Source organism: Anneissia japonica, unplaced genomic scaffold, assembly GCF_011630105.1.
Source record: "Anneissia japonica isolate Jap-2015-1 unplaced genomic scaffold, ASM1163010v1 scaffold1356_len1145284_cov175, whole genome shotgun sequence".
NCBI lineage: Eukaryota > Metazoa > Echinodermata > Crinoidea > Comatulida > Comatulidae > Anneissia > Anneissia japonica.
The window spans coordinates 692236-717378 of NW_022706987.1; the positions used below are offsets into that span (position 1 = coordinate 692236).

The 25143-nt window shown below is 32.4% G+C and overlaps 1 protein-coding gene across 7 annotated transcripts in view; it reads right to left on the bottom strand.

Moving 5' to 3' along the window:
* LOC117106240 (formin-like protein 2) overlaps positions 1-25143 on the bottom strand; it is a 52389-nt gene that overhangs the window by 17644 nt on the left and 9602 nt on the right. For 4 of the 7 annotated variants that reach the window (XM_033247593.1, XM_033247587.1, XM_033247591.1 and 1 more), the window contains exons 4-14: positions 24669-24689; positions 20727-20806; positions 19794-19877; positions 18757-18825; positions 6469-6637; positions 5702-5778; positions 4787-4880; positions 2697-2774; positions 1579-1689; positions 1152-1301; positions 563-664 (exon numbers count right to left, since the gene is read on the bottom strand). In XM_033247593.1, the coding sequence (XP_033103484.1) occupies positions 563-664; positions 1152-1301; positions 1579-1689; positions 2697-2774; positions 4787-4880; positions 5702-5778; positions 6469-6637; positions 18757-18825; positions 19794-19877; positions 20727-20806; positions 24669-24689 (1035 nt within the window). The remainder of the gene's footprint in view (positions 1-562; positions 665-1151; positions 1302-1578; positions 1690-2696; positions 2775-4786; positions 4881-5701; positions 5779-6468; positions 6638-18756; positions 18826-19793; positions 19878-20726; positions 20807-24668; positions 24690-25143) is intronic. The other 3 variants (XM_033247588.1, XM_033247589.1, XM_033247592.1) reach the window with 3 other exon arrangements.

Below are 25143 nucleotides of genomic sequence, written 5' to 3' on the forward strand. Positions count from 1 at the left end.
TTGGATATGTGTGCTATATAAATCTTATAATATATGTACCAAGTAGAAAAGTCAACCCACCAATCCCCAAATAACCACACCCTCTTCCCCCACCCCCACTAAATTACCTGCTCCAGCCCAACATACATCTCAAAACACAAGTATCAGTCTCATTCCCAACCAGCTTGCAATCCCTAAAAAATAATCTACTCCAACATATATTCCACACACTAGCTAAACCGCACAACATCACTTCACTCTGGTGGTAGCCACTGTGTGTGCGCTGAACCGTGAAGATCTCTAGGTCACCGGTTCAATTCCCATTGCTGCCACTCCTTGTGTTTCAGCTGGAGGGCTGAAATACAAGTTACAATAGCACACTGTCTTTCGGATGAGACATTTAAGAGGTTGGTTCTGTTTGGATTTATGGCCCATGTGCACGTTAGAGAACGCAGTACACTCTTTGGAATGAGTAGGGGATTGTCGTGGGCTATCCTTGGTGTTTACACCGAATAACTAAAATTCTTAGCAACCAATCACCCAATCTCCCAAAAAAAAAAACACTATATTTTCCACAGCTTACTTTTACTTCATTTAACTCCTTGGAAGTTGTTTGATACATAATTTGTAAGTCAGCAATCTTGGCAAGGCAGTCATCTTCAGTTTGTTGTAGTTTCTCACTCAGCTGTTGGTTATGAATAAACAATAAAACTATACATTTTTTCTCATTTTTTTTTACAAATCCGCCACTGGTTTATCATTACAGTAATCAAATATCACTGATTTACAAAAAAAGTTCTATTCTAGTACAACCCTTTTGCCAGAATTCTTTTTAAAGAGTTCGAGTTGAATCTGGCGAGATCACTGCTACTATTTCATTAGAAATTTGATCTGTTCTTCAATCCAATTTTTTAGGGCTGCAGTGATCAGCATAAACCAGATTGCCTATTCTTTGAAAACATGGTTCAATGAAAATTGAAATTAAAATTTTATATTTAAAATTGTTTTAGATTTAAATTATTAAATTTCTATTATACCAGGAAAAACAGGATACTAATATGAGATAAACTTTAAAGTAATTTAATACACTGAGCTTTCTGTTGGAAGTTTATATCTGCTGTATTGTTTGTGAAGCGATACTGAAAGCATTATTTGATATACGTCAAATTTACCCTATACATATGATCCTCGAGTTCAGCGACACGTTCCAAGGCAGCCGTCTTTGTTTCCGAGTCTTCCATTAGATTGCTTACATCAAAGTGGTTGTCCAGGTACGCCTGTATTTGCACCTGAAGACGATCACTCTCTGTATTGCGTAACTTCTGTAAAAAGAAAAAAAAATTAGTAAGTACGGAAATTATTGCTGGGGAACGATGCAGAAGTGTTTGGTTTTCAGCATTGTTTTGTTTATTCCTCATTTCAATGCTACAGATTATTAAAATTTAAAAATTTGCTCTGATCTTTTTTAAATAATGCTATATTGATGCAATGTGTATTGTTTTCCTTAAATAGTTACAATAATAACAGTACCAATAATATATATGTATGTACTTCCCATATATACACTTATCTCAAAAACTACAATTAATAATTAATTACCTCTAAATAGTTTTCAAGACCCAGCTTGGTAAATTCATATTGTAGATGAGACCGGAAGTTCATATTATCAACCGAATGTACGACAATATTGATAAATTGCATACAAGCAACCTGTTAACGAAAGAAAAGAAAACATTACATATTTCTATATAAGATTTTATATTACTATAAAACAATAAATACATACGTTGAAATAAATTCATCTGGTTTCTTGTGCATTTTTATACCAATTTTCTTTTGTGTTAAACCAGTAATATTGGTCGAAAATTTTCAATGTTTCATGGATTAGCAATCCACATTCTCAAGTGACGTATCCAACTTTATCAGGGACTATGTACATACTTTTAACAATAATACTTTGATATCTATTTATTTAGTTAATTTATTTATTCATAATTTCATTTTGATTAAATTCAGATATTAAATTTACAATTATTTCAAGCCAGACACGGATTAAATATTTTTGTTGATATGTTGCACACCTGATTTTCCTAAGACACAAAAAGGATGTAAAACACAGGAATAGTTTAATAAGATATAGATTTGTGAATATTTAAAAACATGGGGAAAAATGGTAGAAAAAATAGGTAGTTACACCCCTTTCTCCAGTTTTTAAATATTTAACAATCAGTATTTCATTGACTGATCCCAGTTTTTCATGAAACACCCTTTTTGTGTCTTAAAAAATCATTTGTACAACATTTTTTTTCTCTAGAACCTGGCTTCAATATACCTAAAAAAATGTATATTAAAAATTCCAGACACATATTCACAAATATTTTATGAATATATAATTCCATATTTTATAATTTTTGTATGAAAGTGCAATTATAATTGCACATAATTTAAAATAAATTATATGCATGATATGATGAATTATGCAGTGAGACAAACAACAAATATGTTTACTACAGTGCCGTCTGCCATTTTTTAACTCTTTGCAGATCCTTCTTCACAACACCATTGCTAATTCCACAAATCCATTAATAACTAGATTATACTGAATCCTTTAATCACACAGATTACCAATCTAATCCGGCAATATTCAAATGCTGAAATATTGGATTTAATTGATTGAACCAAATTATGGATGGATCAAAAGTGAATAAAATCCTTACCATAAAGTCGATACTTGTTTCTTCATAATTCTTAAAGTATTCAAAAAGACGCTCAAATCGTTTTGTTTCCCTGCAAACCTGTGAAAATCAATTAGTAGTATTCCATTTTAGTTAACACTTAGTTATAAATTACTACATCCAGATTTAACATGGCTAAAGGCCAGCGAATTGGCAAAAACAACATTTTAAAACTTGTTATTAGCTAAATTAATTGTCTATTGTTCTCTTTATTCATCTTGTTTCCGTAATTTTATGTGTATTTTTGAAAAATTGATTGAAAATGAGGAAGTATTTAATTTACAAAAAAAAAAATGTTTATTGCCCATATATAGTTATGATATGACTATGATGTAATGTCATCATGGCCATATTTAGACATGCCACATGTTCGAACAATAAGAATAATTTGATAGCCTGGATTATAGTATACTGTATATATGTCAAAATACTGTATATACTTATAAATTATTATTTTATCGTTCATTATTATTCTACTGAGTACAGTACATGAAGCAACAAAATTAAACTGTAGTTCCCTTAATTCTGTTTTCACTATCAATTTATAAAACAATGATGAATAGTGATTACTTGGTTCGAATAGCAAATGCCTGACAGAATAACTAAAGTGTAGTGGGGATTATATCATTATTATTTTTTGTATTCAACTTCAAAGTGGCAATCCTGTATAAGATAAAGATATTGAAAAGACTAGACATTTAAGGAGCAGATTATCATTGTTTAAATGCTATCCTCTGAGCAGAACATGGAAATCAATATCTGAAAAACACTCAAAAATTTAATGAAAACCATTTATTGCTTAATAAAGATTTTTGTCATCATATATGGGCAAACGACAGATTCTGGTCACCATATATGAGCAAACCACAAATTTTCGTCACCATATAGTGGGAAAACCACAGATTGTTGTCACACAAAACATAATGGTGTGCATAGTGCATCACTTAATAATAAAGAAATCCAAATAAAAAAAATCAATTAGATTAGAAGAGACAGTACACGCCTTGCATCACATTATCCAGTCATTGACATGATGCCTTTTAGTCATTTCGTAATTCTCAAAGGGAAGAGATTGTAATGGATAGCTAAGCTCACATATATCCTAATCGCTGAGTAGTGTTTACATAAACAACATTACTTTTTTTCTATTAGTTATCGATACAACATGACATAATGGATGGAATACAATGGTCTGGATTTAAGTGATGGATTCAAATATTTTGAATAAAGGGATCCACAGAAGGACTTTCACAGATGGAAATTCTAGTCCACCTAAGCCCCAGCTTGGTTGGGGCTGATGGTAAAAAAATTTATGATATGGCACTTCTAGATAGCCAATAAATTGAATTGGAATTTAAAAAATTATTCTTCATTTTTTGAAACAATTTTCAAAGAAGTAGTGGGAGCCCGTGAATTCTGGCACATTTCCCCTGAATCCACTGCTGGATTCTGAAACGGTCTAAACAAGTATTGAATGCCATGGAAATGTGGAGTAGAACAGAGATGCCAACAATGTCATATATTATTCCAAGCAATGCCTTCAGGGAAGAATCGGGAATATAAAACCAGCGGTAGATAAGAAATATGAGTTGAATGCTAGGAGACAAAGATGGTCTTGGTTAATATGAAACACCTGTTGATGAGTAGAGTAATATTTTTGTATCAGAATCACATTCCACTTAGAAATGAAAGTTAACTACAATTGCTATTAATGTTTATGACATTAATATCCTATCAATGTTTTGTTCTTGGTCATTATTGAGTGTTGGCTGTTTACTTTACTATTTCATATCTTCTTACACTTCTCCTTAATTTTGTTTTTTATTTTTGCTCAACTTTTTTGAAAAACATCATAAATAAGAATAATAATTATTGTTATTATTATTATTATTATTATTCTTATTATTACTACTATTATCTTAACTGTCATCACCATCATCATATATCACAACCATTCTTAATGCCATAATTGTTCAAAATTAAAAAGAGCTGATATCTCTCAACTTGATAATATATTAAACCAATACAGTATAATTATAATGATTGGTGTTCTCTTTTCTAATGCTACGTACCACATTAAAGTTATCAAAAGCACTTAAAATAATTTCATGGCCTCCTTGTACCAGACACACTGCAGCTAACAATTCCAGTACTAAGGCTTTTGTTCTGTGGATCAAATAAGACATAAATTATCGTGAAAACATTGAATAAACGTGAAATATTAAAACATGCTCATTCTTAGAACCATTTTCAAAATCTAAATGTAGTAACAATATGTAACATCTATTCAGTCAGATGACAGCTATTCTTGTCCATACACAATGATAAGCGAGACTATTATATGGAAGAATTTTTTTAATTTTTTATATATATATTATGTACAACTGATTTTTCAAGACACAAAAACATGTTTGACAAAAAGGTGAAGAAAATAATGGTTAAGGCCTGTTTACACTATGAGAAAAATGATCAATGATAAAAAGCTAAAAAATCAATTGTTCACATAGAAAATAAAAGAAATAAGAGAAGTTTTCACACTAACATGATTCAATTCAATAAGAATTTATTGTGTATACGATTACAAAATATTTTCACAAACCAAATCACAAAATGACGTCATAATCATGGGAAAAATGATAAAGTAGAATATAAATAGAATGTATAGAGAATGATGTTGCTTCCCTTATACTTGATTATAGTCATTGGGGAGGGGGGGGGGGCGGGGCGTTTATTCAGGGAAAAATAAATGCCAGAGAGAGGCCATTATTCCAGATGAGGCTCTATTCTGTGGGATGATTGGGGAGGGGGGGAGGCATTTATTTAAAGTAGAGCGTTTATTTGAATAAATAAAGTATTAATATTGTGTACGAATAAATATGCTGAACATAATAATGCTTTCACTTAACATCAACAAACATGGGAAAATTTAAATGAAGTCAGTAATTGCACATGAATAAACATTATAATAATATTAAATGAGGTCGTACCTTGGACTATGGTGATTTAAGCTGAGAGCAATAACATTGATACATTGACTATGATTGATGACCATGTTGAAACCATACTGAAAAATAGAAGAAATCATCAAATTCCAAAAATAATTACAAATCTATTATTATAAAGTACTAATTCAAACCTGCAAAAGTATGTTTTATATAAATATGTTTTATATTTTAATCACATCCAATACAAATTGATATTCACCTTAAAATGATTGATATGGTACTTTATATCTTAATGCCAACATTAAACTCAGGGTATGTAGTTGCTTTTGGACATAACAAACCCTGGGATTGTAAGAAAAACTATTTAAGTATGAAGCTCTCATAAACCCAATTCTTGTTATGCTTTAATACCATATACAATATTAGATTTACAAGTCATGTAAAAATATCATGGCATTTATGTAATCAAGGTGGAATATGTAAAAGAAATAATAGTTGCACATTTTTTTTAAGTTGAATATTTAAAGACTTATAAACTAGTTCAGTATCTACGCCCCACTGTTGAAGGCATATCACTTCAATTAGGTGAAAGCTTCATATTTCCCAAAATAAACTAAATTAATCCTCTTATGCATAGATAAATCTGCAGTAGTTTTTGTCTAAGTTGGTTTCATTATACTTTAATATGCAATTTGTATGAAATAATGAGAAAATTAAGAGATATATTTCTAAAGTAAAATCCCCAATAGAGTCAATGATAGCACGGCAAATGAAAGCGAAAGAATGTACGATCTGTTTGACCTCTTTACCTGGAAGTTCATTATTGCTCTTAGGCACAGGATACAAACATGGACGTCATCTCGTGTGATTGACAGATTGGGGGCGCTGTAACTCTTTTTAGATTGCTTCAGTGATTTCGAACTCTTAATGGCATGTGTACTCCGGGTTCTTGCTAGTGTTTCCTCCCGTTCTTCAAATCTGTGAAGCAATTACGAGAAAATTAGAAATGCATTTTCAAATTCAAAGCATTCATTTCTTTTTGTCAAAAGGAATTTTGAGCAATTAGACTTTGGGAGGGTGAAATTAATGACAGTTCATAAGTCTCTGGAAATCAGTCTAAAAATAAACCATGAATCACTTGTCAGCTACTACTATGGGATGTTATTTGATTGCACTACTGTCTGGAAAGTAAAAGCTTAAGTTAACAAACAAATTTGGAGAACAGAGGAAGCATGTACCAGTAGTTCAATTCTAAACTACTACTACTAAGTGCTATTCTTTCCTTTGGAATAACCTAGTTAAGTTTCAGTTTCTAACAAAGCAAGCCTTTGTGTAGATGTGGATGTTGTATTGAATCATCTAAAAGCTCACACAGGATCATGAAGCATATTGCATCAGAGTGAATGAGCTACAAAAATCAAACAAAACTAGAATGGCAAAGTAATACTGAAAGGTCATTTAGAAAAGAGTAGAAGATATAAAATCACTTATTATACTGTAAATTAATGAAAATATTAACATAGATTCAGTAGCATCAAAAACAAAAGTGACAATAACAATAGTAATAAAAAATAGTAATGGTAATTACATTACTAAAAATCAGAAAAATATTAAATATATTTACATTCTCATTTACAGACTGGTATTCATTAGTCACAATAGAACAGTGTAAACTAGGCGGAATATTACTGTTAAAAAAACCAAGTGGCCCACTGATTATATTTAGATAATATAACATCCAAAACGACAAAGAGAAGCCATGATTCAATATTTTGTTCTTTATTCAAATATCAACAGGAATGAAAAATAATTTTGTCCATAGGGACCACATACCAGAATTGAAGTAACTAACCAATCAAAAGCGAGAAACCGGTAAAATTAACCAATTAAGTCAAACAGGTGTGACATATTATTAATGTATTAACAGCATACATTAAAACAAAATCAATCTTGATAAAGTGTGAACCACATTGTTAAAATGAATAAATAATATATAAACTAGATGTTAATGGCTAGTTGAACAATGCAAGTTCTTTAGATGCTTTTAATCCGGTATTTAAACATGGTTTATAGCGTCTACCTAGGGCTTCTTTAAATAATAATTCAGACCAATGTCTAGAAAAGTCAATAACTTCAGTAATATTGGATATTAAAGAATGATAATTAGAACCCTGAGCAGCATCATATTAGATCACCATTAATAGGTAAATTATACATGGCTAGGATATGTTGAAAACCATCACATGAACTTATTGTGGTCAAAATATAACACTAATTTAAGGTCCTGTTGAATGTTATTTTATTCTAATTGTTAGACATCTGTCTGTTTTCCCAATATAATCTTTATTACAGCCAGGAAATTTGAAATGGTAGACAACAGAAATAAGAAGCTTACTTTACTTTTGGTGGTGCCCTGAGATCATGGGTTTGCAATAGTAGCTTGCAGGATAAATGCTGCCCGATTAAAAAACTAATCACCTTAGCTCTTTTGAGACCCAATATTCCTGATTTTCAATTAAATATGGTGGTTGATAAAGTGTGAACACATTGTTAAAATGAATAAATAATATATAAACTAGATGTTAATGGCTAGTTGAACAATGCAAGTTCTTAGATGCTTTTAATCTGGTATTTAAACATGGTTTATAGCGTCTACATAGGGCTTCTTTAAATAATAATTAAGACCAATGTCTAGAAAAGTCAATAACTTCAGTATTATTGGATATTAAAAAATGATAATTAGAACCCTGTGCATCATCATAATCACCATTAATAGGTAAATTATGCATGGCAAGGATATGTTGAAAACCATTACATTAGCTTATATGGTCAAATACACTATTAGGTCCTGTTGAATGTTCTTGTATTCTAATTGTTAGACATCTGTCTGTTTTCCCAATATAATCTTTATTAGTTTTAATGTTACTGTTAAGTTTGGAAACGTTCTACCTTGCTGCTGCCTTATTATCTGTAAGAGAACATTCCAACAGACCAAACCCTCCTGTAACAACACTAAGAATGTCTCTGGAGATGAAATAAACCGATGATGTTGACTTCTTGATGAGGAAAAAGAACAACTAGAGAGATTACTCCCCGTAGCTGCAGAAAGATTTAAAGATGCGAACCTGTTTGTGAATGAGACAAAATCTGAGTTTATCCACATATATCTTGCTGACATGCAGAAAAGTGATGAAGAAGGCCCTCTCCTTAGGGGAAAAGAAGACTGGAGGAAAAGCAAGATCCTCAGTTCCATGCTGTGTAGCTCATCCGATATTACAACACGATGCATCATGGGAAACATTGCCTTTCAGTCTTTCAGAAGATTTGGATCCACAGGTCACAAATTCCACTGAAGAATAATTACGTCTATACAATGCTACCAGCGTACCATTAATGATGTACAACTGCAACAGCTGGACAGCTCCAAAGGCAGCCATGAATAAACTCGATGCCTGCCATCGCAAACACCTTCGTGCTATCACGGGTTACTGATGGCCACACAGCCTTATTTCAAATAATGCCTTGTACAACATGTGCAACGCTACTTCTCTATCAACTAAAGTGGCCCAACTGAGATGGTCCCTGTTTGGACATGTGCTACGAATGCCAGAGAACACCCCTGCACAAAGAGCTGTAGAAAATGGTATAGTTGGATTCAACAAGTACCAAGCTCACAGAGGGCGTCATTGTACAAACTTACTCAGCATGCACCGAGCAGACCTCACAGAGGCACAGATGGGAGCTCTCAGAACAGGCAATAAACTGGGGCAGCTAAGGATGCTCGCAAGAGACAAGATGCTCGTAAGTGGCTTCAAATGAAGGACTGATAGCATCTGTAGGAAGTTTCTACTAATACAGAGGCAGTATACAGTAAATAGTAAATAATAAATGAGTTTGGTAACATAAGGAGAGCAGTAGATAAACCGGGTACCAAAGGTTCGCTACTACCACTTTAGCTGACTGAGCTATTAAAGCAGCTCCACCAATATGTTGTTCAAGATTTATATATCACTTTTCACAATCTGTATAAGGTATCGAAGTGTTTGTGGTACACTATTATAATAATAACTAGATTGAACTCGTCACTAGGACGAGTTAGGTGATCCACTTGTCCGGCAAAAGAAAGCAAAACAGAAAAAAAAAATTGTCCCCTAACCATTTCGAACTGGACACAGGCAAGCTAGACAAATGTTTTACTAGACTAAAGTACCATCCCCATAGACTTTGCACGTAAAGCTGAAAAAAGGGGAGTTGGTATATAGCCACAATTTCAACATGATTCCGACATATTCAGTTTTTAAAATTCACATGGCAATATGATGACATCACAATGTCTGATCAGTCATAATGATCTATAAAAATCATATCTTCAACTCATGGGGCGAACCCGGACCCCCTTTCTCTTTGGGGTTTATCGATTCATGGAAAAAAGATTGTTAATAGGAACCAAAAACGATGTATTTTAGAAATTATTTAAAACTTTTTTTTTTTCAGGCCTTCGCACATGCAAAAAAGTTATTAAAAGTGTTCCTATTGCATTATTTTGTATAGCAACTAAAATGTAATTCAATGATTAATAAAAGTTAAACATTATCAAGCGTTTTATAATGATTATTAATTGGCAATGATTGGAAGTTCCAGAATCCGCATATTTTATTTTTTTAAGATACAGCATTGTTTTAGTCAGGAACTACAAAAAGTTACATGATTTTAGGAAAAATTTCTACAGTGCACTGCGAAGGACAGTTCTTCTATTATTTTTTGGAGGGCTGTTCTTAATAAAGCAATATTTGTTTAATGAAGGTATTTCTTCACAAAATAAAAATAATAATAATATGTCGTTCTTATATAGCGCTTCATGCACAAAGCCTCTAAGCGTTTCACATTAGAGATTAATGAATATAAGGGCAACATGTTATTACTACCAGAACGTGTGAATCTACAATATTTAACCAAAATTAAAATTCTATAATATATATATATTCATTCTTTTATTATTTTTTAAAATTTTGATCATATGACTATCTAATGATTCATAAATTCTACCGGTTTTAATTTCATATCGTTAATTTTCACATCATCTTACTCATTAACTGTTACATTAATATCATGATTCAATTTATCTTCTGTATTTCAAGGAAGTATTTCAATTGGACCAATTTCAAATTACAAGATGTCATCCTAATTTAAAGATAAATAAAAATAGAAATTTTGTAATCAAAAATCGAAAAAGAAATAATAAGTATTGTCATTCGTTTCTTTGAATAACTCATCATATCTATATTTGGAATCAATAGTTTCCTTCCCAGTTTAAATATATAATGATTATATACAGTATCCACTCTAAAGATGTACAGTAATGGTGTCATCTAGGGACATGCATTCTTGAATGGTTATTTCAAACATGACAGCTAGATTGATTTAAAGTATGAGAAACCATTTATAAATAAAAACACTGCTACACTGTTTTTATTAAATGAGTAACCTTTCTAAAAAATCCTTAGTGTAAAGATTGTTTATAATTTAGCATCTAACAACCTTATATTGTATTTCTAGGGTTCATTAAAAAGCCTTTAAAATGGTTCATAGTTTTATTATCTATTTTAATTGGCAATGAATAAAACCAAACTAAATTCAATGCAAGGATAATGATATAATTGGTAGATATATATCTTAGCGTACTTAATTATTAATTTTTGTAAAAATGTTCTCTATATTGTAGTTTTTTGATTAATATTGTTTACTTATCTTTTCTATATTCTCTGATTAAAAGCCTCTCCCATATACTATATCTTTGTAACAATATATTTTTGTAATAATTAATTAATGTTAACAGACTACAGGTATGTTTCTGTACAATTTGACAAATACCAGTTATTTTTTTTGGCCAAGCTTAACTGATTTGTAAACATATGTAAGTGTTGTTGTTCAATTTTTTGCTATAAAAAAAATGGTTGTCTCGCTGGGTGGTCGGGGAAGGTATGATGACACATTACCCATAATGCTTTTGAAGGTCGGAAGTGTGCAATGACCTTTATATCATTTGATTCTTGTGCGCAAAAAAAGAAACAAGATGTTTCCGAATATTATCAGCAATGCTGTATTACATTGATGGCGATACTTCACGTTTTGTCTCAGTCGAGGTCATGTGTTGCTGTTAAAAAGTGCATAATAATAAAAAATAATAATAGAATGATTGTAAAAATAATAATAATAACAATTATAATAATAAAATAACAATAACCATAATTATAATAGTAATAAAAATATTAAGAATAATAAAAATAATAAGAATAATAACAAAACAACAATAATAACAATGAGGCTAAACTATTCCTATTTCTTAAACTAACTGATGGTTGGCTGTTGACTCCTAGGAACTCATCCACCCTGTTAACTGTATTGTACTGTTTAAATATGATTGATCGTATGCGGTCTGGTCTCGGCTCGCCCTCGTAGAGTGCTCTATAAACGTCACTTATTATATCTACATTATACTATTATTATCTTTACTATTATTTTATTTTTTTTTTTTTCTTATGGCTTGTGATATATAATATGAACTAAAACATTATTCTACATAACATGGCTGAAGAGATACAAAATACTCAAAGCAACACCAATCATTATCGCACTGTTTTTTAACAGTTGAAGACACAATACCAGCTAAATTATACCATGGCAAGTGGTCAAATTTTGCCCACTTTAAACCATTTATATTGTGAAGAGAATTGAAATGGTATATAGAGTACTTCTGTGCAATGTAATGTCACGATACCACATGATACTACTCCGTTGTATCGTTGCAAAATTCATTCAACCGGATGCCATTTTCTCCACTGACAAACCATTGATTCCAATTTCTAACCCCTTTCTAACATGATTATTAAGATGTTTTATTTTTGTTTTTCTTTGTAAATTTTAATTGATGATTAAATGTGTGTTCGATAACTAATATAATGCAAGCTTTTGTGTTTTTAGTACATTTTGATGGTAAAATATTAGATTTTAAAATGCCTATTCCAGAAAGCCTATGAAGTCATTCAGGCTTAATGAACGGTAACCAACGTCTGGTTGGCAACAGAGGGCGCTACCTGGCATTGTGATGACACGACTGTAGTACTTTATAAAAGAGTAATCATAGTAGTAGTAATCATTAGTAAAAAACTATAAAGTTAATGTCACTATCATGTTGACTGAAGCTAGTCTTACACTATTAGATTTTTGTCTGTCAGGCAGTAAATTAAAATTCTTCAGCAGCGGATCCATGATGTCTTTACCAAGACGGCTCATTTCTTGGGGCTAAGAACATGGGCGTAATGCCCATGCGCTCTCGTGCGGCGGTCCGCAAGGTCCCCGACCCCTAGGGTCCCGGGGCCCTCCTATATGGTCTTCGCTCTAGCACCCTGATGCAAAAGAGCTTTGTTGATACATAACAGCATGTTGTGTCTCTGACATCAGCTGTAAGACATATATCATATATCTAGTGACGGATTAAAGTGGAGACAAACAAAAATTATATTCAAATTTTAAGTCTGTGAGTGCCATTTCTGGCACTCTAGAGGTTCCATATTTATAAATTTTCTTACCTCAACCCCAACCATGGTGGGGCTGAGGTGGTATAGAGCCTCAATGCCAGATGCAAGGGGCCCAGTCGGCCTGGGGCCCCCATAATTTTTCAAAATTTTAACAAATCTGAAAAAGTAGGGCTGAGAAGGTATAGACCCTCCATCTGTCAAAGTTCCTCCCTGGGCCTCCTATTTCAAATTCCTGGATCTGCTTGAATAGACTCGATAAGAAGACAATGTATGTTGCCATGTTGGAAATCAGGCAATGCTTTCAGTCTCTTCAATCAATGTCAGACATTCTATTTTTCAAGAGTGTGGCAGACTTGATTGAAGGATTACAATTTGAACCAGAAAATAAAAACTGTAAGTTCAATTATGAAGTAGATAAAATTGCAGTGAAAATATATAACAACTTGACAAAAATATAAACGTAAAAAAACCCATAGGATTATAGAGTTATGACTAAACCCAGGAATTCCTGCAACAGGAAAAATGATTTCTGGATTTGGGAAATCACAGGAAGAATATCCAAAATTATAACACAACATCATACCGGTATTATAAAAATAGAAAAATGAGGTAATGGTAAAAGAATCTTTAAAAATAATGACGCAGGTACTAAGACGATTTGAAACCAAAAGGGCAAAATGTAAATTGGGTCAGTTTGCATAAAGTGTGTAGTGTAGTAGGATTAGTTTAACTATACATCACACACATAAACCAGAACCCTGAGGGCATGTACAGTATGTTCCTTTGTACACAAAAAATAAACTCAAATTAGCGAATTGCAATAACCAATAGATTGTATATTTTGAATAATTGTGTATAATTATTAATTAGCATTTACAGAGTCACCAAAGTCGTTCATTGCATCCTACCAAATTTGAATCTTGCCAAATATCAGTTATCGTCGTAACAAAGTGTCTGACCTACCACCGTTGTTGTTGTGATAATAGAATTCTATACTAAACAAATTTGAATACTTTTACTTTTTAAATCTACAACAGAGCCCATACATCAAAGAAGAATGAAGAACCATAATACGGTATTACAGTAGTACAGACACACACACACACACACACACTCGCGAACAAAGCCTTGGCCGGGTGACAAAAAGCCCTATCCTATGCCTTAAGCTATACCTAGGCTATATAAAATTCACCAAGTTTAAAGTGAAATTTCTCTAAATTTTGCAGTATATTTCATCTTGTTTTCATCTCAGATAGGCCCCAGAAATACAACAAAACATGCAAGTAAGTGGTTTTCTAAAACATAGTGATTTGAATGTGTGGTTTATATACACAAAAGGAACTGATTATCATCAGAGAAATGATAATCCAGAATTTACCTCTCGTCTACATCTACACAGTACAATCACTCACGCCACTGTGTTTGTTTACAACATTCAATGTGTAGTGTCACGTGAGATACATCAATATTCTGTAAAATTAGGCCTAGTGAGTGTCTATGGTACGAGAGTTCGCACCAGTGTCGGATTGTCAAGGCAAGCAAGGTATGCAGTGCATACCCTGGCTAAAACAAATAAAAAAAATATAGTAGTAGTTTCTCCGTTTTATTTAGCATTTCTTAGTCAGGATCTTCTATATACACCCTAAATTTTCAAGTGGAATGCTATTCATTGGAATAGCAAAGTTTTTCAATGTTTGGCCTACTTTGGTACCTAGGATAAGTCACAGTCGGGCCTATCACATCCTACTTAGAATTTCCGCATGGCTGGTCTTTGATATCAGCCAATCACTTATTCATTGAGTCAATGGAAGTCAGAGCATACCCTACAACGCTTAAATTTGCTATTGTGACAACCGTGTGGTGGCGTCAGAATAGCCAATTTAACACTGGAATAGAAGCAGTGCTTCCAAGAGTATGTGCGCATGCTCTTCTCACAAATTGGGACCTCCACTGCCGATCGGGTATTCTCTCTATAAGCCTAATCTGAATCAATTAAAGTTTAAATATATTTATATACATATGACCGGTATAGAAGAAACTTTGAATTATTATTATTTGAATTGAAATTTGTTAAAATACAGGAATAAAAATTCTTTTGAAGAGAAGACAACCATGCCGGTATTAAAAATAACATGCATTTTACTTTGACTATAGAACGCTATCTGATTCTGTAAAGTAGTAGGCTTACAAACTTTTCCTATCACTAGCAGGCCCTAGCATATAAGTGGCAGGATTTTAAATGGAAGGGAGCTGATGGTGTTTCGAAGGTATTGTTGGGGATCGGTGATTATGAGGGGATAACTCGCAAAATAAGGTGATTTTTAATTACTTGAGCATGATTTGTGGGCAGGGGGCACGACTGGGTAATGGGCGATTATTTTTTTTTCAGGGGTAGGTGGAGGACATGCGGCCCCTTGTACATCCTAGATATGCCAATACCTAGCATACCTTGCAATTTACCCTACGGTCTGCCACTGGTTCGTACTAATGCCACATGGTCTGCCAATTTTCCACTAGCTGTACTTTCGTACTCATGGATAAAAACTTTGTTAGACTCGATTAGCCGTTGTCAAGTAAAGGTAAATAAACATCGGCTATGTTCTCACACGGCAGCTAACAGTTAGCAGGATCCGGATACTAAAAAAAATGATGATCAAATCATCACTGGCCAATAAGAAACTAGAAATTGTAAACGCGTACATGTGATTGGTTGATGATAGAAACCGCTCAACTTGCTAACCGATAGCACTTGCTAACCGTTAGTGGTATCCAGATAGTGCTCGGGCGTTCTCACGCAGGTGCTAACGGTTAGCGCTAACAGTTAGCTCCCAATCCGGATACTAGGGCTCTTGTGAGAACCAGGCTAATGAGTGACAGCTGAGTTATCATTTGTTGTAATGGTCTTTTAAATTATGAATTCTTAGTTACCACCCTCAGAGATTTGAAGTGCGTGACTACACCAGTTTCTAGGGGCCGGGGGCGCTCGGCCCCTAGGGCACTCTTTAAGAGCCTATTTGTTTACAAACATTTTGTGCACATACTGTACATCTCACACACACTTCACACCTGCATCATCCATGTTTTTCCACTGTGACCTAAGGTCACAAAGAAACTAGAAAACACATTATTCACATCAAATACAATAAATAATACAATGTGAACACAAGTACAGAAGTCATACTCCCTAATCTTTCTTTTAATAGCCATTTAATTTGTTGCTTTTGTGGTATACCACAGGAAGTTGCTACTCAACCCACAAGAATTATCCGCTGTACAAATACTCTTTCGCATGTTTTACGCAAACATGAGGATATTTATATTTGTTTAAGGTGGTCTAAGTTGAACAAAGCTGACATTATCAAACCGTGGAGGAGATACCAAAAATAAAATATTTGTTCAGTAGGTACAAAGGGACAAGCTACTTCCTCTTAAATTTCTCTGACAGGACAATATGTACAAAACATACACTACTGCACAAGGTTAAAAATGTATGGATTCATAAGCCCCTATCGCACTGGACTTAATTTGGTCAAATTAACCGAGTCACTGGCTAAATTGACCAAAAAAAATCCAATCCGAACGTCGGTTACAATTCCCTCAGGTTTAAATTAACCAAGTCGAATGGTTAATTTTACCGACCTCAGTAAAACTTACCACGGTCTCGGTTAAACTAACCACGCTGGTCAAGAAGTCCAATCCGAACGTGCAACACGGTTAAAACTTCTTCCATGTTGACACCGCTCGAACAAAACCGGAAGTTGAAGTCACAAACTAGCGCCCTAAATAATATTTTTTATACACAAGGTTAAATATTGGTAAAACTAACCGCGTGAATAATCCAAGTGCGAACAATGGTGAAATGTACCCATGACTTTGGTTAAAGTTACCCTGGTTAAATTTACCATTTTTTAAATCCAGTGCGAACAAGGCTAAAGACATAAAAATCTTTATGATAACAATCATTATTTTATTATTTACTCGTTCAGTAGGAGGAGGGGGGGTCAAAGAATATGTTTTAAAGCCCTTTAACCCTTTTGCAGCGTTCCCCCGGTACTACCAGTGATAATTTGACGTCGTTAAACTGCCTTCCCCCGGTACTACTGGGGGACTGCAAAATAATTCTTTAAAAATACTTCCTTGTACTGACATCCGCCCTCTATAATTTTTCTAACAACTAGAATATTTTTCATCATTGAAAATTGTGTTTACCAGCAAAATAGTGGGTGCACAACCTCGAAAGAAGCTATATAGTGTGAATGAAGTTGTGGATCAGATTTTTGCTGACACAGATAGTGAGAACGACTGCGATTTGGATAGTTCCATGAATAAGCTTTGATCAGCTGACTATAGTTCTGATAGTGATTCTATAGATGAATTTGTGGATTTGGAGGGCCTTGCACAAGGTAGCCTACAGTAGGCTTAGCTTTGTAGATTCTGGAGGTGGAAGTAATGATAATAATGTGGGCGATTTAGGCAAAGGCAATCCCCTAGTCCTTTGATTTGCGTGTATTTTTTTATAAAATGATGAAAAAAAATTAAATGTTTGATATATTCATTCATATTATGTATCTTCATCATAATGAAGTGGGAAAAAAAACATGTCCCATAAAAATTTCTTGGAAAAAAAGTAGCTTTTTTCACAAATTTGATGAAAAACGGGCTCCAATAAGGCTACCATTAGGTCACATGACCACATAATTATGAAAATCACCAATTTTTTTTCTCCCCCCTAACATAGGCCAACCACTTGCCCACCCTACAACACAAAAAAAAATTCAAAATTACCTCTTTTAGTATTTTTTGACATTTATTTCAAAATCACCTTTTTTCCTTAAAAAATTGTCCAGCACAGAGGTGGGACAAACACTGTGCAGTGAAAGGGTTAAAAATTATGAAACTAGACTGGGCTATAGTTTATATTGTTAGTTAATATAAATGACAATGTGTAACAAATACTGTACAACTAGAAAAAAAAAAAAAAGGTAGGTAGGGGCCATGTGACTATCCTATGTGCATGTGTGTTTACAAAAATATCATAATCGTATTTCGGTACAACAAGTTTTCATATCAGACTCGATTTTATATTGAGGTCAGTATGCAACACTTTATTTAAAAGTAAATTTGTAATGTCAATGTGCCCTCAGGATTACAATCCAAGAGGTTTTAGCTTGCTCGCAGGAGGAGAGGAGACAGTGCCAATTTTTGTGTGACTCGTGAGAAGCTTGGGATCGCTGCATTCTGGCAATCTAAAAAATTTGAAAGCAGGGCTCTGAGATTATAAAGGTGTACATTTTAACAACAATTTTTTAAACTTTGATGCAAACAGTTGTGGAAAGAACACAGAAATTAAACATATATTAATGCTAAGAGTGGCATTGACCCATTTAGAGGTTTCCAAAATACCATTGCTAGCTTTGAATGGAACAATAATTTTGAAAGAGGGAAAAGTATTAGAGGTGATAGTGATAAAATGAATACTTGAGATAGAACAGTCACAAATGAACATTAATATAAAAAAACAAGATTAAATTATAGAATAGACAGCATAAGAAAGCATACTCTGATTTATACTGTAACCTTGTTTGATCAGCAATCACAGACTGTGAGAACAACCTTTGTTCAAGTCTCCTACATAAATAAATAGTAATTTGTTTTTTAATGTTTCCTTTGTTGATTATGAAAATTGTGATACTGTCCATGATAAATTAGCTATGTTTAACTGTGAGAAAAACATTCACAAGTTTCAAAGTGGATTATTCCTTTCAATGTTTCCTTTGTTGATTGTAAAAATTGTGCTATGAAACTTCTTATTATTGTACCTTTGAGCATGGAGGTATTATTGAGGGAGATCACTCAGCAACATATTCCTTTGATGCAACAGACCAATGTGTTCCCCGCCTTTGTGTGTCTTTCTTATAATTAACATTTTTTTCGTTAGCAACAACTTGTCAACAACAGGCTTTTATAAACTTTAGCACGCAGTTGTGCGATAAACCGTTTGATGGTAACTCATTAGATATCTTTAAAACTAACAATGTTCCAGATTGGATTTTTTTCAGTCTTTTAGTATGTTATTACACAAGTATATTTCAGGAACAGATTCCGCAAAATATTTCTGTTGCAATTAAGTGTTCATTATAATTTTGTCTAAAGATTGACTGAAATGACAATAAAGCTGAGGCAGTGAAAAACTACTGACTTTGATTTGAATTTTTGAATACTTTTAGGCCACTCTCATTCACCCTAAAAAGAATTAATTATTATAATCCTCAATCGTTCCTTAATTAATATCTGTTAAAATTAGAATTATCAAGTTTTATCCAATTTATGGAAATTCAAGTTGAAATATACCATACTTTAAAAGTAAATGTTTCTTTAAATTTGAAACTCCAAGTGATCGCCTCTCAATAATACTTCCATGTTTATAGTAAGATTACCACCACTTTTAGTTCTCTAGATTTAACTTCCCATCTAAAGTTCTCTTCATCAGTAGTATAGAGAATATCACTAAACTATGTAGTTGAGAAGGTGGTATGATCAAGCCAATACTATTTTCAAGTACACAATAAATTTATAATATACCGGTAAATACTTACGTCATTGCTTTGTTTAACCACTGCAGGTATTCCACAAGTATATCAAGACCCAAATTTTCTTCGTTCAGAAATTCCCTCACCCACCTGAAATTTACAAATAGTATACAAATATGTACTGGATTGAGGGGCATCAGTAGTTCAAAATATAGCCCGAGGTGATCTGGACGCTGTACCATGTTGAGAACATATTACAGCTTCCAGATCACCAAGGGCTATAATTTGAATAACATACTGCATACAGAGATTTAACAGGCATGTGATTGGCTAAAAAGCGGGTACTAACTTCAACTATCACTCCTATGACATTCATAAATTCCCGGGTAAAAAAGTACTATCACGTTAAATGATAGTACACCAAAAGAAGTTCTAGTTTACAAAAAGAAAAGACAGAAACCTTGGATCAGAAGAAAATCTTGGAGGCTAGTTGAAGAGAAAAGAAATCTGAAGAATGATATAGAGCAGACCAAATAAAGAAGGCTGAACATTAACAAACAGCATAAAATTCACAGTATAGCACTCTCTTACTGTGACTGCGTCTGTGTTAAGTGTTGGATAGCCTAGTGCCAGTAAGGCCTCCTTTTACATGCATAGTGTTGTAACTTGGACTGTAATTATTCTAAAAAAAATGAAGTATTACTGTAAAGTATTACGATTATCTTCATTCTTTGTTATGTTACTTTCAACAAATTCCAGATGTGTATAACTGTATCTAGCTACCTGATCTCATTTATTATCATCGTCAATATACTCTCTCATTCATTAGATATGATATCCACATGAAGCTCCTTCATAATAAACAAAATTCAAGATGAAAAAAGCCAAAAATAAAAAAAAAACCCACAGAATTTCTGTGGATCCACGGAATTATCACATGCCTGATAAAGGATTGACTGCTAGATTGATATGGTTGATTGATTGATATCTGTGACTTACTGAATATTATTTGTACGTAATGATATTTCAAGATCACGTAGGTTTTGAGTTGATGCGTCAAACATTTTCTTTCGTTGCCTCTGTGAAAATTTAAAAATGACAAATGATAATCTTCACCAAGTTCAGGAGTCTCATTGTGATACAGATACATACTTTGTTCCTAATAATGACAGAAAGAATATAAGTAGGAAATATTATTTTAATTATTAAAAATGATGGATATAATTTATGATTATTAATATGATTTGTGTTGGTCCCTGAATTTCCTCAAATGGATAAATTTCATGTTTCATAAACACATCTAATAATGAATCAATAAATCAATATATCAATAACAATAATAATCATCCTTTGAAGTGAGTTGTTAACACGAAATGATCAATGAAACCAACTCAAGCTAGAGGGTCATAATATTCTGACTGAAGAATGTTAAATTTGTACAAAAATACATGATGTAATTACTGCGAAGGTGTTGCAAGCCTCTGGTACTAATTAGCTGGAAGGAAATATTAATTATATACAGCTACATATAAAAATAAAACAACAATTTACACAAATGATTCATAGATCACATCCTTTTCATGCACAACACAACAGTACATTCTAGGTAGCATGAATGCTCATATTAGAAAGGATACTTTCTAGAAGCTTAATACTATTTTCAAGCATAGCTAGCTGCAGTGGATTTTAATATTTTAATAGATGTTAGGCTGTGGTTATACTAATAAGAAACTTTTTACTCATAAGACATCATATAAATATAGAGGTAAAGAAATTGGATAAATAATGTAAGCTCCAATGCTATTATGGAAATAGTTCTTAAAATTTAGAGTTAAGCAATATTTTGTTATATTTTATTATCTTTTTTTCCAAGATGGAAAACCCTCTGTATCTTAAAGTGAATTGGGGCTATACAACTGGATTGAGTGATTTATAATGCAAATACCATATTCATTTGAATAAACACCCTGGGGCTTTTTGTTTTGTTCGTTTAGTGTTGGGGTATGCAGGATATTAGGACCTAGTGTAGTAACGCCCCTACCACTTGATGCATAGTTCGATTAGGACTGGGGTATGTGAGTTATTTGGACCTAAGTGGAGTAAAATCCCTACCCCCTTGATGCATAGTTTGATTAGAATTGTTGTATGCAGGTCATTTGGACCTTAGTGGAGTAACCCCCCTACCCTGTGATGCATAATTACCATTGTATTGCTTTATTGTGTTTTTTTGTGTGGATATTGGCCCTTGGACATGTATACTCAAATTAAACGTCACTTAATTTCACTGTTAATATGTCAAGAGGTGTTATTGCGTGATGGTAAAGTCTTTCATGGTAACCAAGGTCATGGTGGGAGTGGGGGGAATGGAATTTATTCAAGGAAAAAATAACCACCACAGGGCATATATTTCAGGTGAGGTGTTTATTCCAAATGAGGCTCTACTAGATGGAGTTTTTTTCGATAAATTATCTGATTCTCATGGAAAATTTATTGGAAACTGTGGGCTCCGTTTCTGCAGCAAAAAATAACAAAATGGCTGCTTTCCGAATTTTTCGGGTAATACTGTAAGTGCTGCGGAAACACGCCCTTACTTATTTTTTTTTTACAAGATAAAGGGCCTCTGCATAGAAAACTTTACAGTTAATTTGGGCTATACAATTGGATTTACTGTTAGTTTTAGAATGTAAAAAATTATCATGTTTGCCAGATAAATCTATAATTACTTAAATTATTATCATTGAACTTTTTATTAACCTATTACAAACAATCTAAATAATTATGATGCTCAAATAATCATAAAAATAAACTGTAATGACAAGTAATTAGGAATTTCTCTGGCAAACATAATAATTAGGAATGACCCATTATTTGATGTAATATCCATAATTTTTGTGCAATATACATATATTCTGTTACATTTACAAGAATTTTGATTGTACTTCTTGTTAATTCTGCCATTTGTATTACAAAATAAGAAATAAATAAAAACAAAAACACTAAACTAAACACAAACTAATGATAAAACAAAAATGAATAAACTAACCAAAAATAAATCAGATTTATACCATAAAAATATATATAATTATAAATGACACCTAAAAACAAAACAAGCTAAACCAAAAACAAACTAAAGACAAAACAAAAATGAATAAATTAACCAAAATAATTCAGATTTATACCATAAGAAAATATATATAATTATAAATGATGACGCCTAGATTACTAATGGTAAATAAAAAAAAAATCTATCAAATGAAATGACATCAAAATTAGTATTGAGGATGAGGATGATATTAACACAATTAAACAAATATAGTTACAATGACTAATACTGTAGTAATATTCATTACAAAAAAAGGACAAGGAGGGTGATAATAACGACACATAAATTTTATATATTGGCACTAAAACCAGCACAATCTATTTTTAATTAGGAATGAATATTACCGACGATCCATGCAAGAATTACACTAAGAGTTAGGAAGGGTCCCTGGGGTATTACAATTGCCAACTGGTTATATTATTCTGATTTTTATTTTTAGACAATGCTACATTATTATGTTGGTTGTTTTGGAGTTTTATAGGCATTGTTAGCACCTGTGGTAGTCACTATATACAACTATTGTATATCTTAAATTCATTTGCACCTGATTATTAAATATTTACAATATACTGATAATTAACCTTTAACCCTATTAACCTCATCAACTATTACTGTGTCAATATTATATGGAACCAGATTAAACCGCACTGATATCAAATCTCTAGCCAGTAATCATTAATAAAGTTAGATTGTGTATGAAGTATGATACCATAATTAAAGTCCTTTTGATTCAAAAACATGTTAGTGTAGAATTACTTTTCACTTTTTATAGTCAAAATAGCTCTACCCATAAGTACCACCTTAAAAAATCAGGTCATTTTGATACAATATTAATGTGATATTTTATAACTACAGCATATTATCATATTTATTGTACCCATAATAAATTAAAATTGTGTGTTATAATCTTATCTTTGACAAATTTTATTGTAAAATTGTATTCGATCAAATACATAAGTCTATATATAATTATTAATAAATTCTTTTATGTTGTCTTTTTAACATCATAAATTGCCCGTTTCAAATGTATTTGCATTTTTACAATGGACATAAAAAGTAAATCGGTATCAGTATCTATTGACATTTACTCTGATTTTCTAATTACCTCTAATACCTTGATAATACAATCTACCACCAAGCATCTCTGCCTAAATTTAGGTATGAGTATTTTATTATCAGCTGATCTATAAGTGTAAGGATACCCTCTAATATAAAAAAAAAAATTAAAAAAAATAAAAAATAAATAAATTTTAATATCTGAAGAGAATGTATGATCATGCTTTATTTTATGAACTACTTTACTACTTTTCTATAATTTTAATGCTTACTGCTGTCAGTTCTAATAATGTTTTTAAGCCTCATGACAAGTCACAGACTGGTTGCCTAGATTTCCATATTATTTTCCCATTTATTTACCACTAAAAATAAAACATACACATTTCCCCAACTCCCACTTCTCCACGCTTCTTAGCAAATCCTTTGCTGCTCTTCTCAAGCGTTTCTACAGTTACGAGCACAGACAGACTACTGTTACTAACTCTGTCCAGATCAGCAAATTTTCTTTGACAAAAAACTGTTATGCCCATATATAGTCATGATGTGCCCATATATAGTCATGATGTGCCTATATATGGTCAAGTTGTGATGTCATCATAACCAAATTTTAGCATGTCACATATTTTTGTCAAACCAAATTTCATAGTCTGGTGAAGCTTTAGTAAAGGACCCGTAGGATGCTTTCTACTGCGATAATTCAGTCAAGACAAGTAGCCTAGTCATTTATATGATTTAAAAGATATACAATACAGACCAAGCGTTACCATAACATTAACACTCACCTCCAGAAGAAACTCTGGACGCTAGAAAAGATCCAATTTTTTAGGAATGTGAAAGCATAAGAACAGAAATAGTAACCAACAAATATTAAAAATGAAATGCAAGATATTAAAATTTAAAAAAATGTGAACGCTAATCCTGTAGCCAAAACAACTGTACATTTAATATTTTAAAGATAATAAATAGTAATAAAAATTATTGTTAACAATGATAATAATTAGCAACAAAAACATTTAATAACAATATTTTTATAATTATGAGTAATATTGCAAATAATAATTGTTAACCATAACACATATAAATAACGACTAGTAATTCAGGATTTTTTTTTTCAGGAAATAATATTCCTTCCTGTCATAAAAATTATGGAAAGCAATTTATTATCACCTGTGTGGTTTCAACCAAGGTTGTTGCACATTCATACAGATACTACAATTTGAAATCATGCTGGTTATAGCTCAAACTATAAATTAGATT